At 41.1% G+C, this 14,744-nt stretch overlaps 1 protein-coding gene across 19 annotated transcripts in view; it reads right to left on the minus strand.

The window, feature by feature from the left end:
• Positions 1-14,744, minus strand: part of kif1aa (kinesin family member 1Aa) — a 40,727-nt gene that overhangs the window by 17,984 nt on the left and 7,999 nt on the right. For 11 of the 19 annotated variants that reach the window (XM_071487186.1, XM_071487184.1, XM_071487183.1 and 8 more), the window contains exons 3-26: positions 12,997-13,070; positions 12,657-12,839; positions 12,484-12,549; positions 12,206-12,384; positions 11,600-11,711; positions 11,252-11,329; positions 11,034-11,099; positions 10,925-10,942; positions 10,762-10,840; positions 10,600-10,678; positions 10,122-10,264; positions 8,927-8,965; positions 7,010-7,212; positions 6,079-6,158; positions 5,721-5,796; positions 5,009-5,088; positions 4,724-4,830; positions 4,542-4,625; positions 4,258-4,438; positions 3,950-4,022; positions 2,856-2,946; positions 2,614-2,762; positions 2,343-2,521; positions 937-1,074 (exon numbers count right to left, since the gene is read on the minus strand). In XM_071487186.1, coding sequence (XP_071343287.1) covers positions 937-1,074; positions 2,343-2,521; positions 2,614-2,762; positions 2,856-2,946; positions 3,950-4,022; positions 4,258-4,438; positions 4,542-4,625; positions 4,724-4,830; positions 5,009-5,088; positions 5,721-5,796; positions 6,079-6,158; positions 7,010-7,212; positions 8,927-8,965; positions 10,122-10,264; positions 10,600-10,678; positions 10,762-10,840; positions 10,925-10,942; positions 11,034-11,099; positions 11,252-11,329; positions 11,600-11,711; positions 12,206-12,384; positions 12,484-12,549; positions 12,657-12,839; positions 12,997-13,070 — 2,557 coding nt within the window. The remainder of the gene's footprint in view (positions 1-936; positions 1,075-2,342; positions 2,522-2,613; positions 2,763-2,855; positions 2,947-3,949; positions 4,023-4,257; positions 4,439-4,541; positions 4,626-4,723; positions 4,831-5,008; positions 5,089-5,720; positions 5,797-6,078; positions 6,159-7,009; positions 7,213-8,926; positions 8,966-10,121; positions 10,265-10,599; positions 10,679-10,761; positions 10,841-10,924; positions 10,943-11,033; positions 11,100-11,251; positions 11,330-11,599; positions 11,712-12,205; positions 12,385-12,483; positions 12,550-12,656; positions 12,840-12,996; positions 13,071-14,744) is intronic. The other 8 variants (XM_071487197.1, XM_071487188.1, XM_071487196.1 and 5 more) reach the window with 3 other exon arrangements.

A 14,744-nucleotide genomic window follows, 5' to 3' on the forward strand; every position in this document is an offset into this window, starting at 1 on the left:
CAGTATGACTCACCTATTGTATAATAGATATTATGGACAAGCTGACAAACAATGTCTTTCAAGAGGACATTTGCTGCCTGATCATTTTTGCTTGTCTTGCAGGAGCTAAATGACATCAAAAGCTTTATATATATTATGTAACAGGGGCATGTGACTATGTGTAGGACCCATCTGCAAGAGACAAAGAGAGAGAAAGAGAGAGAGAGAGAGAGAGAGAGAGAGAGAGCTTGGCAGAGAGATTGGGAGGATGTGTGCCAAGGTGGGAGAGAAAGAAGCAGCAGCCTTTGAGTAGGAGGACTGAAGAAAATTTGTTCTCAAATGTTTCACAGCTGATTTTTCCCACTGGCACCAACAAGCAGAAGTGATCATCAATCCATCCTGAGCGTGAAAGCTGCAAAGCTTTATGTCCAGCAGAAATACAGTAAGTTCACAGTGACATTAAATAAATAAATAAATTTAAGGAAAAAACTTGATTCACTCTTGAAAAACACACAAAAACAGACACGATAAAAAAATATGTTCAATTATTACATTTTGAATGCTACCTGTACAAATTGACTGACGTGACTGTACTGTATGCTTATTGATAAATGATGCCCAGTAAGTCCTTTATTAATACAACTGTTATATGAGATGTGATGTGATGACAGTGGTGCACTCAGAGCATAGACGAGGGACACCAGATCTCAGTATGTAAAGACAGAGACATCATAATGGGCTGCAGACTACTTCAAGCTGGTGTCTTTGTCATTATCCATCATTTGACCAAATGCACAATATGTGGCAGTTCAACAGCCTCCATTATCCCTAATGGACAAATATGGCAATCACTGTGCTTCTGTTTACTCGCTGCTGTTGTCCTCTGTATGAGCGCAGTATGAATGCCTGCCTGTCCTGTTCATACACTGTATAAGACCAGTGGTGTTCAGCATTTACCTGCCGACCAGACGGAACCAAGGGAAGCGGTCATAAAAGGGGTCACCTCCGGTCATCACATTTTCACAGTCCTCAGTGGTGTTGTTGGGCACATCAGCAGCACGGTCGTACATCTCTCTCATGAGTTCGAGCCTCTGCCTGCAAGGATCAGCAACAATTACCACGTTAAGTTATTTATGAATTCATTCTCCACAGCGTGGAGTTAATGAGCAATATTCCTGCAGTGAACAGTGTGTTTTATGTGAAATGTTTCCCCCATAGACACTGACAACATCTCTCTTTTTGTTACTGCTGTATATCAGAGGCAGACATTTCTATTTGGCAGAGCAATTACTAAACAAATGTTTCAAGTGTAATCATCTGACTTAATGAGCCACAGAGCAGCCAACTAAAATTATATAGTCTCTACATATGACAACGCTGCACTGAAGGAGCATTGGAAAGCTACATTTATGGCAGTATATTAGCAATTTATCAGCCACAGAATTTGAAAAAATATTATGTGATGACTTAATGCATGTTCATGTACAGTGGCTTCAGGAAACATTCAGTCTTGTGTAAAGTTTGGAACGGCACAGTCTCTGCAGAGAGTTGGTCGCCCACCACACTGAGTAACTGGGCAAGAAGGTCCTTGTTCAGGGAGAAGACGAGAACCCAACGGCACTCTAAAGTCCTTCACAGAGAGGACAGAACCCGCCAGAACCATCTCAGCAGCCTTTATGGTGGAGTGGCGAGATGGCAGCCACCCAAAGGCAGATGACAGCAGCTGGAGTTTGCCAAACAGTATTGAAGCGATTCACCTTACAGCATGACTATGACCCTGAAGCATACAGCCAAGAAAATGTGGAAGTGGCTACAGGACAAGTCTCGCTTTAACCCCATACAACACCTGTGACCTCAACATGGCAGGTCACAGACACTTCCTATCCAATCTGACAGAGCTTGAGAGGATCTGCCAGGACGAATGGGATCAACTGCCCAAATCCAGGTGTGAAAAGCTTGCAGAGACTTACCCAGAAAGCCTTGCAGCTGTAATTGCTGCAAAAGGGGCTTCTTAGCTCTCAGTTTATTTGCACAGAAGTTATAGTCATTAAGACGGTAAAGACAGTTATAGACATTAAACTGTATATACCATAAATTGTGCAGGAGAGGAAGGGAGCCCAGAGGGCTGACACAAAGTCCTCCCCTTCATTTCAACCAGTCATTGAAACATCAAATAAACAAAAAACATGTGGAATAGAAAGAAGAAAAAATATCAAAAATATTACTTATCATATTCTTCCTTTACCATGTACTGACTTTGTCATTATAGGTAATCAAAAATGTATGAATTGCAGATTAATTCTACGCTACAATAAAGTGTGCAAAAAACAAAGGGGTGTGAATACTCTCTGAAGCCACCGTACCTCAGTTTTTCTAATGTCCAATAGTGGGTGGCTCCATTCTTCTGGTCCTGCACCTCCACGGCCACAATGGTGCGTGGGAATTGTCGCTTGTCTCTGTCTTTAGTTGCCTCTGGGGGCAACAGGTCAGGGGGCAGGGGGGAGTAGAGAGTGTCTGTCAGCAGCACAAACTGGAACTGGACCTGCAGGGACACACCAAACATTGGCGCGGTCAAAAAGCCATATAATAACATTAATTCACACAGTGGAGAATGATCACAGTAACATTTTGGACCTTCTTCTTGAGTTCCACACTGATGGCATTGGCCTCTTTGAGAAAGATTGCATTTCCCCACAGTAGGTCACGGAGAGAGGTGAACTGGTAACACCGCCACTTACGAAAGCTCCACACAGCTCTCTCTCTCTCCCTCTCTGTCCACTGCACTGTGGGCCACAAGGATAAAAGATCATCATCTGGAGGGTATTTTCATACCAACAACACAGAAATGCATATATGCGTATCATTATTTGCACTACCTTCTTCTTCTGGCTCCTCCTCCTCTTCAGGGGCTTCTGGGTAATAACGGTCCACTTGCTTCTGAAGAGCTTCCAGCTTGCTCTCATAATCCTAAACAAGTGATTAATGGAGATCCATGTTAAAACACCTGGTTGAAGCACATTAACAAGTCATTTAGGAACACAGGTCAGTTGACTGGCATAACCACTGAAATGGACGCCTAAATCTCATTAAAAAGAAATATTCATCTATTGCATGTAGGCAATAGATGAATGGCATCTATTGGCATGGAAAATATCTTGTGGCTTATTTTCATTTTAGATGCTGTGTGACAGGTGAAGAACAACACAACTACTACTATGCATCCAAAATCCAGAAAATACTATACAATATACTATACAATTTTTACTAAATATTTGATATTTTCAATCATAGGTAATAAATATGATGCAGGGAAATACATACCTAAAAGATATATCTAAAGATACTAGGGTTGCACAATATATCACAATATATCATCGTCATCACCATGTGAGCAGGTGGAATAGTTACATCACAGGAAGAGCAATGACAACTAAGGCAAATTAACACAAACACGTCATGCTGTGACTTATTTGCAGGAAAACGTTTCTCATTTTACATGACAGATCCACAAGAGTCTGTCTGATATAACATAATTTCTTCTGATTTAAAGGCTCTTGGGTCTTGGTGTGTTTCAAGTGAGTGACTTGCAGGCTCTGCACACTCAGCGGACCACCAATTATAATCATTCTTTATCAGTTTATCAAACAATCAAAGCCCCGCCCCCACAACTGATCAACCACAACCTGAAAATGAGCGAGGAAAAGGAGAAAAAGGAAGATTTGGTTGCAAAAAGAAAAGCAACATGGAATTATTTCCTCCACAGAAAGAACAATGAAAATTCCTGTATTTTTTCATTTTGCAATATATATCTCAGAAAAACAAATACTGCAATGTCAGTTATTTCCAACATTGTGCAGCCCTAACAGATACATCTGCAAATGATTTTAGTTAGATCCAGTTTTCAGCAGATTTAATGATACCAATATACACTCTGTGGTGAGGATAGTTGCAAAGCTGCTCATTACTGTACCAGTCTTTGCTGCTCCAGCAGGTTGTTGGCCTCCTCTCTTTCTTTACGATACTGGTCCTCCAACTCCTGCAGCCTGCAGACATAGTGAACACATAGTGGTTATGCATCACCTCAAAGGAAATACTATCCTTGATTTTTGCACCAGTGTCTTAAAAGTTTCTGGAGCAGCACACCATTCACTGTGCTGCAGGTTTTTATGTGACAGCTATTAAGACTTCACTTAACAGCAGCATTACCAAAGTCCTTAGTATTACTCCTCTTTCTCCAACTTACTTGTTGTAAAGTTGAATGGCTCAATATATAAGTACCTCTGCTCCATTTCCTGCTTCATGTCAATGCCCTGTTTCTCCAGCAGCTCCCTCTGGGCAAAGGCCCAGTCCACAGGCTCAGCAGGTGTTTCAGCACAGGGCGTCCTCTCCCTCTCAGCCCTCGCCTGCACAGGGTGGTTGAACCGGAACACATGGCTCTTCCCCAGGATGATACGATTTCCTGTAAGGGTATCAAGAATCAGAATACAGTAAGGTAAATGCACAACTTATATGTTGGTACTGGGCTAAACTCAGGGCAGCAGAGAAAAAGAGAGCTCAGTGACCTGATTTGAGGACAGTAGGCTCCGTCACTCTCTTTCCGTTGACATAAGTCTCAGCTCCTTCACACGGCTCTAGGACAACCACTGCTAAAGAACAGAGAGGGAAATGTAAATGTCCTCTCTGTCAATATTAAACTCCGATGTCCACAACTTCAAGCCAGTGGAGCAAGATAAAGATCCCTCACTATCTCCTGCAGGACCAGCAGAGCTGGTAAAAGTGCAGTGCTCATCCTTGATGAAGTGGCCGCTGAGGACGATATCCTGACGACTGCTGGCGTCTAAACGACCAACCCTAAAAAAAACAAAGAGGACAATATAAGAGGAAGTAATTGACATGCGTAATCTAAATAATCTTTGCTCATCTTGAAAAAGATTGATCTTCGATCTCTCTTTCAAGATGCAATTAAAGTGAATTATTTTTTCTTTTGGTATTAGTCTGATATTTACACTTTAAAATGTCAACGTCTAACCTGGTGATCCCGTCTTTAATGTAGTACAGCAGACACTCAGACATCAGAGGATCCTCATTGAGGTTCACCAAATGAGGCGTCTGACACAGAACAAGGAATATTTATTCACTGTAGAAATGGTGAGTCATTTATTATCCGTATGTTATTTACAAAATAGCATACGTAAATACATATTGTACACATGAGGGGGCTGAGAAGCAGTCTCTCCCAGTAAAACCCAGTCAATAACAGTTCAAACCATGCAGTCACAGATTCACTCCCCATGACTTCACAGCATGAGTGTTTAATGTAGTCCCAGCCAGATGTTATGGGGCTGCAGGCAAACAGCCATAAAACACTGAAATGGGGGCACAACCATTATCTTTTCCCCCATGTTTACACCCATTGCTGCCTTCAGTGCAGTGAGGGAGTGTTTGAAGTGAGTAATGAAGTAGATTTAAGATAACGCTTGATGAAAAAGAGAAGCCCTCGTCTGATCTGCCTTGGCGAGGCTCTTGTTGAAGTGAGACTAAGAGCACTCAGAGAGAAATACAGCTTTAAACACTTCACAGCTACAAACCTCGTTGGGGGAAAACAGCCCGACTGTGTCGATAAATACAGGCTGGGGCTTTCTAGGGGTATCAGAGGGCTTTGGGGTAAATAAACAACAGTTTAGTCAATAATTTAAATGGTAAATATTAGATAACAGAGGAGTTTTGGATGCGTCTCATACCTTCTTAGGGGAGAACACACCAAGTGTCCCACCATCTTCTCGCATTGCTACACCCATTTCTGCCAGCAAGGCCTCTCTGTGGAGGAATGATGAATATTTTATACACTAGGCAAACAAGATCATTAGCTACAGTATAAATTATATTATACTCTACAGCACAGACTCAACATGTCGTTTTCCTACATTACCAGATCATTCTTTGTAGTTATTTGTGTCTGTTTTTATGCCTGTTGTCTCTCTGTGTACATGAATTACTGTCTTTTATTCACCAATTGGGTTTTTTTTTTCTTTTTCTAAGAGAAGCACTACATCTCAAAAATGATTTTTTTGTGTAGAAATCGAATATTGTATATCTCACCTTTCCATTCGAATGGCTTCTGTTCGGCGAAGTTTCTCCTCCCAAGTTTCATTGAGTTCAGCAATGATTTTCTCTGTTTCCTGACATTTTAAAAAGACAGTGGTGATTAAAGTAAGCAATCATTTCATGGACAAGTGGTGTGGTGATGGTGTTCGATATTTTTTGGTTGACAAATCCTATGAAAAGCCTGAAACCAACAATGAATGATATGGTCCTACTAACAAATACAAGTCTGTAAGACAAAGCTGGATATAGCCTTTTCCTCTGAGCTTTATTGTTTTCCCAGAACTAATAAAAACACATCAGTGAGCCTGGGTGACATGTTTCTTTACTACCATGTGTGCCACGCACACTGTAGTTTATTTTGAGTAAATCCCACATACACTGTCCTGCTGCTGTAAATACTCATTAGGACACCAACACAGGCTCCAACAAATGCACTGTTTTCTCTCACAGTGAGTAATGTTTGCTAAAAACTGCAGCACCCACATGTTTTAACTAATGACACTATAAAGAGGAGGCACTCACACCTTGGGGTTTAATGCTGACAACAAACTGAAATGCCCCCTGTTCAAATTGGGCCTGGGATCGTTTCTCCTGAGGTCCTCTCATCCCTCTAATGCGATTCTCACATACAGGCATAAATAGTTGTGACGTGTTTTTAGAGATGTACATCTTCAATAGGAATGTCTGAGTGAGGATGGGGATGTCAGAAAGTACGGAGGGAGGGACGAACACATTGGTTTTGGTGTTTTCATGGGATCTGTCAACAGTAGCCTTTAACCACTGAGAGGGTTACAGAGAGAAGGAGACAGGAGAATGACACTGATGATTTATCTGCAAATAATCTGACAATATGCAACATATGAACATTAGGAACATGCAGTGCAGCTACACTGTCTCACAGAGTGTTGAAGATAAACAGTTTCACCTTCAGCCTCTCGATGGCCTCCTCGCTGCCTGGGCTGAACATGATGCGGTCGTGCAGACTGGCGATGGATCCAGCGCGGCTGGACAAGGCTGAGAGAGACGGAGAGGGACTCATCCCTGTCATGGCATTGGTCACTGTGGAGAGATCATCCCTTTGATTCACAGCTTGGCCTTTATTGTTATTGTTCTTGTAATCGGATAGGTCTGTCGGCATGGGAGGGGGAAGGGCGCAAGGAGTGTACAGGAAGTTGGGATAATCGATAATAGGGAATAAAGAAATGGAGAAATGCGGACAGATAAGGAAGAGGACAGAAGGGAGAATAGAAAAGAAAAAAGAAAGAAGATATGTAGCTTGAAACAAATCTAACTCACAGAGAGAAATTTTAACTGCTAGCATACAAGCGAAGAGCGGCACCACACGCAAAGAAGACCAACTTAAAAAATGCAACAAGGCCATCCAGCCATGACCAAAGAAATGCAGCTATTGTATGAAAACATCAAGCAGAGCATCATATGCAGGATCATTCAAAAAAAGAAAATGTAAAACTGCCACAAAACCGTATGTGTGTGTGTGTGCATATATATATATATTGTATATATATATATATATATATATATATATACAAACATATATATGGTTGCCATTTGAGATAGAAAATGTAGTATGAGACTGGGATTCCATTACTGATTCCCAATCAAGCATCTTAAACAGCAAAAATGAAATTAGTCATCATGTATGAAAGTATAAACTATGTCAGCCTATGTGCAGACAAATGGTGACTCATTTGTAATAGGGTTGCGTTTCCTGCAGAGAACATTGGAAAGCCAAATTATCATTTTAAGATCATATTAAGAAGCAACGTGCATGTAATTCTCAGTGTGCTTCTCTAAAATTATCACTGTCAAATAAAACAGTGAAAGTAGAAATATTGCTCTGGCAGTGAATCAGACACAGTGGTAGGTTTGTTTGGATAGCCTGGAAATATGTGTCCTTGTTGGACATTTTTTAATTGTAGTTAGTTTATTTTCTATTTATCAAAATGTTGTGAGAAACTGGCTTTAACATCATGTTCCCTGTTTTCTATTCACTGTCTTATCCGGGCATTGTTGTGGCACCTCGAAGGCCTATGACAGACTCGACAAAATACAGAATATCAACCCTGCAGCTGCTGCTATGGCAACACAGAGCAATAAATTGGGAAACTGTATCACACCCATCCATCTGGACAGGCTGCTGCCCGCCAAGATGGATCACATAATATTGCCTTTGCAGTGCAGTTAATGAAGTCATGTATTATGGAAAGACAATAAAAATTTATGACATAAAATGAGATGACGACCTCAAAGATCCAATATTATGCAAGTGATTATACTCTTGTTATCATCTTATGTTTACTGCATGCTCTCCTTTATGGTTGCCAACAGGAGATGACAGAGCCAGACAGACCATGCCAGGGGAATGAGAGGCGACAGTTTCTACATCAGGGAAATTAAAGACAGGGTCCCAATATATCTCATGATACTGTAGTCCATAATCTTCCATATTGCATTGCTCTGCTCTCTTGCTTCATGAAAAGTTAAGCCCTGCTGCACCAATGCCACAGCTATGAAGCCATACACAGATCTCTACAGCACCATGACATGGCACACAGTGTAGCCCGTAAGGACCTGAAGATTAGAGCCACAATAACAAAGCCTGAAAATCAACCTTAAATCTGATCTATGTGATATTTAAATATTGCATTAATATGTATAGCTATACCTGTGTTTCATAACAAATCGCCCTAAAACGTTCTGCTTAATTCCTCATGGTACTGTGGTGCTGCAGAGAACGCACAAAAGCTACTATTTACTGTCACAGTTAGCGCCAGTGATGCTAAGCTGCCGCAACAGCAAAAGCAAGAGTCAGAAAACACACATTTCAAACCCTCTATCTCAGCACCAGACGCTCGATATGCTGGGAGAAGAGAAGATAAAGAGTGAGAGAGAGGGAGAGAGAGAGAAACAGACAGTGTAACACCTTTAGATAAAAATGTTCATAGGTTGAAACATTAACTTATTATTTGATGAATACCTGAGCTCTGAAGTAAATACAAATGTATATCAATTTGGCCGCAGTGCTCTCACTGCATAATAAAATGCATAGCTAAGATATTTTCAGTTTTGACCACATTTTTCTCTGACATGTTGTTCTCACTGAAATGATCCCAGGTTTAGCCACAAAAAAAACAACACATTTTTGTGATAACTTTAAAACTGTGTCCAGATACAACATGAAACAAATCTTCTTTGATGGTGCACCAAGATTTACAGCTCTTTCCATCCTGACCTGTCCTGTATTCACTGTTGCTGTTTCAGTTTAACTCCATCTAAATGAAAGCAGGTGGGGATATTGCACAGCTGAATGATTGAATGATTTTCGTCCGAATGACCACTTGAGGCTGGTTTCAAAAGCGAGTCACTCCCCCTTGACTCCCATTTTAAAATGTCCAAATTTACAGCAGATATAAACATGTTTTTTGGTCTCTATAGCTACTTTCCTCCTTCGTGAAAACTGGGGGTCAATTTTTATATAACTCACCCATTACATTTTTTTAAGGCTTAAAGATATACATAATTGAGGGCGTGGTACTTTTAGTGACAGTGGGTGAGCGTATGCTAACCACAAGACATGCACCAAAATCTCAGCTCCACACCTGCCTCCCCTCTTTGCCCAGTTTTGGATAAGCCAGGAGTTGGGCGGAGTCAGGCACTGCCAAGATGGCGACCGGAGCAGCTGACTCTAGGCTCCAAACCACTCTTTAGAAACCTGGTTGATGTTGCCAAGGTTACATCCATCTTTATATACAGTCTATGGTAAAACCCACACTATCTCCTGTCTGTTTCTCACTACAACATGGGAATAAATTGTACACTGCCAATTCTGGGCAGACCACATGTAAACAGAATTTGTATCTGCTCATCTCCATTTATTATTATCTGATTTTTCTGCACTGTTAATTTGTTCCATATTATATCTGAACGCACCTCAACACACACAATAGTTGAGAATAATGTGCAGTGTTTGTGAAGGGAACAGTGGATGTGCATGAATCCAATCAATGATTCCTTACTCTCAATGATGTCACCCAGGCCCTGGGCGTAGAGGAGATCTTTCAGACGAGACACCTCCTCCTTCAGCTCGCGCACCAATCTGTTGTTGGGATCCTCATTGATGACAGCGTTACAGCGAATCTGTTTGGCGCGGTCTGCGTACCTGTGGGTGAAAGGGAGGGATCACTGAGCACGCTGACACAGGTGAGGGATGAGACAAAACGGGGGGAAAAACACACACACACACACACACACACACACACACACACACACACACACACATTCACAATCTCCCTGACATCCACATGATTCTGCAGCCTGGCACTGCAGCTAAAACTCGTGAAGGGTGTTTGAAGTTTGAAACTGATGCAAGCTGCTGAGGAAACCGTGTATTATGTAACACTTCAGTCTCTCTGGCATCAGTGTCCTTCAAAGCCACATTCATCAGCTGTGTGGGAGGGACAAGATGCGGCTGAAAATGTGCTGTCTGCTCTCTACCTGAGTGTGCTGAGTGTCTCATCGTAGTTGATATCAGCTGGACTCAGGGCAGCGACCATCGCAGTGCGAGAGTTCCCCCCTGACACGGTGCAGAGAAGAGACTGATTAGAGATTAGACTAATGGATCATCAAAATATTAACAGAGAAAAACTGTGTTCATACCCAGATTTTCTCTCAGTAGCCAGGTCAAAACTGAGTCTCTGTAGGGGATGAAGCTTTCCACTTTTTTCTTCTTTTTGTTCTGTGTATTAAATTAACACATTAAAATCACTGGCATTTAGGAATACATTAATTACAATGTAAATATAGGATTTAATTAAATTACCTTATTTGGCCCAGAGTCCTAAAATGAAGTAGACAGTAAAATTAACATGTTTATTCTGTGTAACATCTGCTTCATCTTATAATGTACAACATGAAGATGAAATACAAACCACTTCTGCCAAAGCAGAGATGACTTTCCCCAGTGTAGTCAGAGATTTGTTAATATTTGCTCCTTCCTGTGACAGAGCAAAACAGACAGTGACATTTACATTAAAGATATACACACTAATCAACTGCCTTACTATGAATTTAATCATATTTGTTTCCCATATCAGCAAGTCAATGTTTTTGTTTTGTGTGAATGTGATCTGTTTCAAGTCATTTTCACCTTAAGCCTTGTCCCTTTGGCTCCGGTAGAATCTGCCCTCTCACTGCCGGCCAGATCCACTAAACTTATTTTGCTGACCTTCAACAGAAAACCCAATAATCAGGCTCAAATAAATGAAATGCAGCACATTAGCTGACGGCAAAATAAAGCTAAAGCTGTTCATCTTTATTCCAGAGACAGGCTTCATTAAAAAAAACATTCATTCATTATCATGACGACCTTCAAGTAATAATTGATTTCCAATTTACGGCAAGATTTAAATCACTGTAATCAATCAGCTTATAGATAAGCAGTGGGAACAGATCAATGTTAAATAGATTCACTCAGGATGTGATAAAACCCCTGTACCTTCTCTGAGGTGTTGTCCGTCTCTGCGTCGTAGCGTTTCTGAGTGAATATGATGTTGAAGACAGCGTGAGAGCGACTGCTCGTCTCGTTCATGTTGGTGGCAGCCACAGTCCTGCAGAGACAGTCAATAGGTTTGTATCAGTTTGTGAGAAAGCTGTTTGTTTGCTCCACGTTTATCCAACAAGAACATGACATGTTTCTTGCTATGGATGGATTAATTTTGTAACAAACACAATCTCAAAACACTATTAAAAGTGAATTAATTGGAATTTAAATAATTAAATTGAACAGAATCTGTTTATAGTGTGAATTTCAGTCTTCTTCCCCTTCATCAGAAATGTCTTTGATAAATTAGTGATGTTTACTTAACATGGCCCTGAGAGCTCAATGCACTGTAACACCTCTTTGTATTTTCTTGTGTTGTGAGTATTTGCAGCATGTGTTGTCAACTTGATGAAGATGTTTTCTGAATTTGGCTGTGTTTTTTTCTATTTGCATGTGTTTTCTTAAGTTGTGTTAAGATGTTTCATCTTTACATTCACTGGCAATAAATTCGGCAAATTAGTGGGTTTGTTGAGTGACTGCATGGACGTGTGGCTCTATCACCTGGCCTTGTTGCCAGAGTCCATCAGGTCCTGGATGTCATTGTAGGAGGTGACAGCCAGCTTGGACAGGTCCTCCACATAAGGTCCCATCAGAGGATGTTCTCTTACACGCAGGTGCCCTTTGTTTTTGGGGTTCAGCAAGTCCCGTACACGTTCACAGTAGATTTCCATGTAGCTGACCTGTTCCAATTCATAATATTAGCTTTAACACATCACAAACATGTGACAAGTTCAGGTGGGACTGTACATACAGGGGGAGACGATGACACCTGCACTTACCTCCACAGAGTAGGACATGCTGTTGTCTGTATTGTAATTAATCTTAGTGAAAAGATCTTCACACAGCTGGAAGAAAAACACAACAGCATTATTCACAAAACTGTTGCATCTGAAAAAATCAGAATCATCTTTCAGTGATGATCAGTGATGGTCAAGTAATTGTGGGTCTGTACCAGGGGGATGATTCCTTGTTGATCCTTGACATCCTGTTTCCCCATCATGGTATAGGACTTGCCAGCACCCGTCTGACCGTAAGCAAAGATGCAGACGTTGTAACCCTCAAAGGCGTGCAGCAACATTTCCTCTCCAATGTCTTTGTATACTCGCATCTGAGAGGCATAATTGACATCCTCGGGCTGTGGAAAGAGATCAATAATCAGCCATGTAAATCTTCAAATTCCTCTTTACCCTGACACACGCAACACGAAGCGCTGAACAGTAAACGGAATGTGTGTATGTGTGTGTGTGTGTGTGTGTGCAACATTTGCGCTGTAGGGGTGCAGGAATAGTTACCGAGGTGTGGGACCAGTAGGAGTAATCAAAGTTGAAGCTCTTGTTGTCTTTGGCCTGCTTGGGGTTGATGATGGCTGAAAGACAGGACAAGGAACACGGGTCAGTGGGAGGCTGAGAGCCGCCCACATGAAACTGTATCTGAGCTGGGTTGGTGTGGTGTGGTGCTAAATGAGCTCAAAAGACCTCAGTCACATCTCATTTCTGTACCAAGAGTCATCTTTAGCATTTAGGCCTCTTCACTAAAGCAAAACATAAGACTGCAGACGTTCTGGGACAAGAACCTTCTGACAGTTTTTGGAGGATGAATGCTGAGAAAACAACAACAAAGCATGTGATTCAATACATACATTGTGTTATAATAGTTATAATAGTTATTATAATTAGTTTCTTGCTTATGTTGGTATAAAATAGAAAATAATTTCCATTTCTACATAATCATAGTTCTGAGTGTGTTTTCTCACATTAAAGAAAGTTTATTTTGACAGCTGAGATCAAACCTACAGGGATACACAAACAGAATATTATAATAATGTAATATTTAATAAATAACAATGAAAATATACTTTGTAGGCGTCCTACCTTCTATTGAAGAGTTTAAGTTTGATTTCAACTTGTAAAAAAGACATTATGAATCAAACACTCGCAAATGTATGTAAACAGCTGAGAGTGGAAAAGAGCAGGACATCAAAATAAGATTAAAAGTCCTCAGTAGAGCCCTGCAGATAGCTCTATGAGACTGTGACACTTACTATACACTAGAAAACAAAATTATTGGTTAAAAAACAGACAACTTTTCCATCCTTACTTCCAGCTGTAGTTTGGCCTGATGGTGGTGCCACGTGAAAAGGCCGTGTTGTTACCTGTCAGGTACAGTGGCCATTTTAGGACAGCTCAGACTCAGCTTGTCAGGCTCAGCTCATCTTTCAACAGCATGAAACAACCTTCAGCCTTGAGCTGCTCAGTTATCCTTTGTTAGCTCTCTGACAAATCCTACCTTTGTGAATTCTATATTATTATTTTTTTCAGACTGTTACTTAATTTAAATTAAATGACATTTTTTGATTTATGATGGTCGGTGGATTTTTCTATGGTACATCACAGTCTGAACAATAATAGTACAGTCTGGTGGGATTAGATGCCCTTGATAACCAGTGATGACTCCAGCCAGGTTAAATTATGATTTATTATCATTTCCTATTGATATCTGACCCCGCTTGCAGAAACAGAAAGTTGTCTGTCTGTCCTGTGATGGCTGTTTCCATTCTCCTAATTTGGAGACTTCGTAGTTAAGGATGAAATATCAGGTACAGACTTTTTTTTTTTTGAGGCATCACCTCATGTGCCCACCCAAGAACAACACGTCTAGTGTGGTCTGGTGATGCCAGCTATGAAAATGCTTCCTCCAGGCTCCCAGAGCTCCAGACACCATCTTCTCTGCTAATGCAGATGCGGTCGATAACAGAGGAAAAGGCCCAGGGCTAAGTACACTCTCAAGTACACATGATTATTTCCTCTCTACGCTGCTACTGTGTATCCAGCTATGATATATAGGCCAGTGTGGCTGACCTGGGTTTCAGGTTTCAGGCCCAACCATGACAAAGAGATGAGGCCTTGTTTACCGGGCATGATGTGTCCAAGTGCTCTGGAAAATGGCCAAATATGAACACAGATGCACTACAGTTTACACACGGCGCTCTCCTCAATGTCTATCCAAGTAGCATATTCTGCACTTATAATAACCACAGCTA

Source organism: Trachinotus anak, unplaced genomic scaffold (assembly GCF_046630095.1).
Source record: "Trachinotus anak isolate AG129_WGS33_773 ecotype Australia unplaced genomic scaffold, CSIRO_AGI_Tana_v1 ptg000010l, whole genome shotgun sequence".
NCBI classification, from domain to species: Eukaryota; Metazoa; Chordata; class Actinopteri; order Carangiformes; family Carangidae; genus Trachinotus; species Trachinotus anak.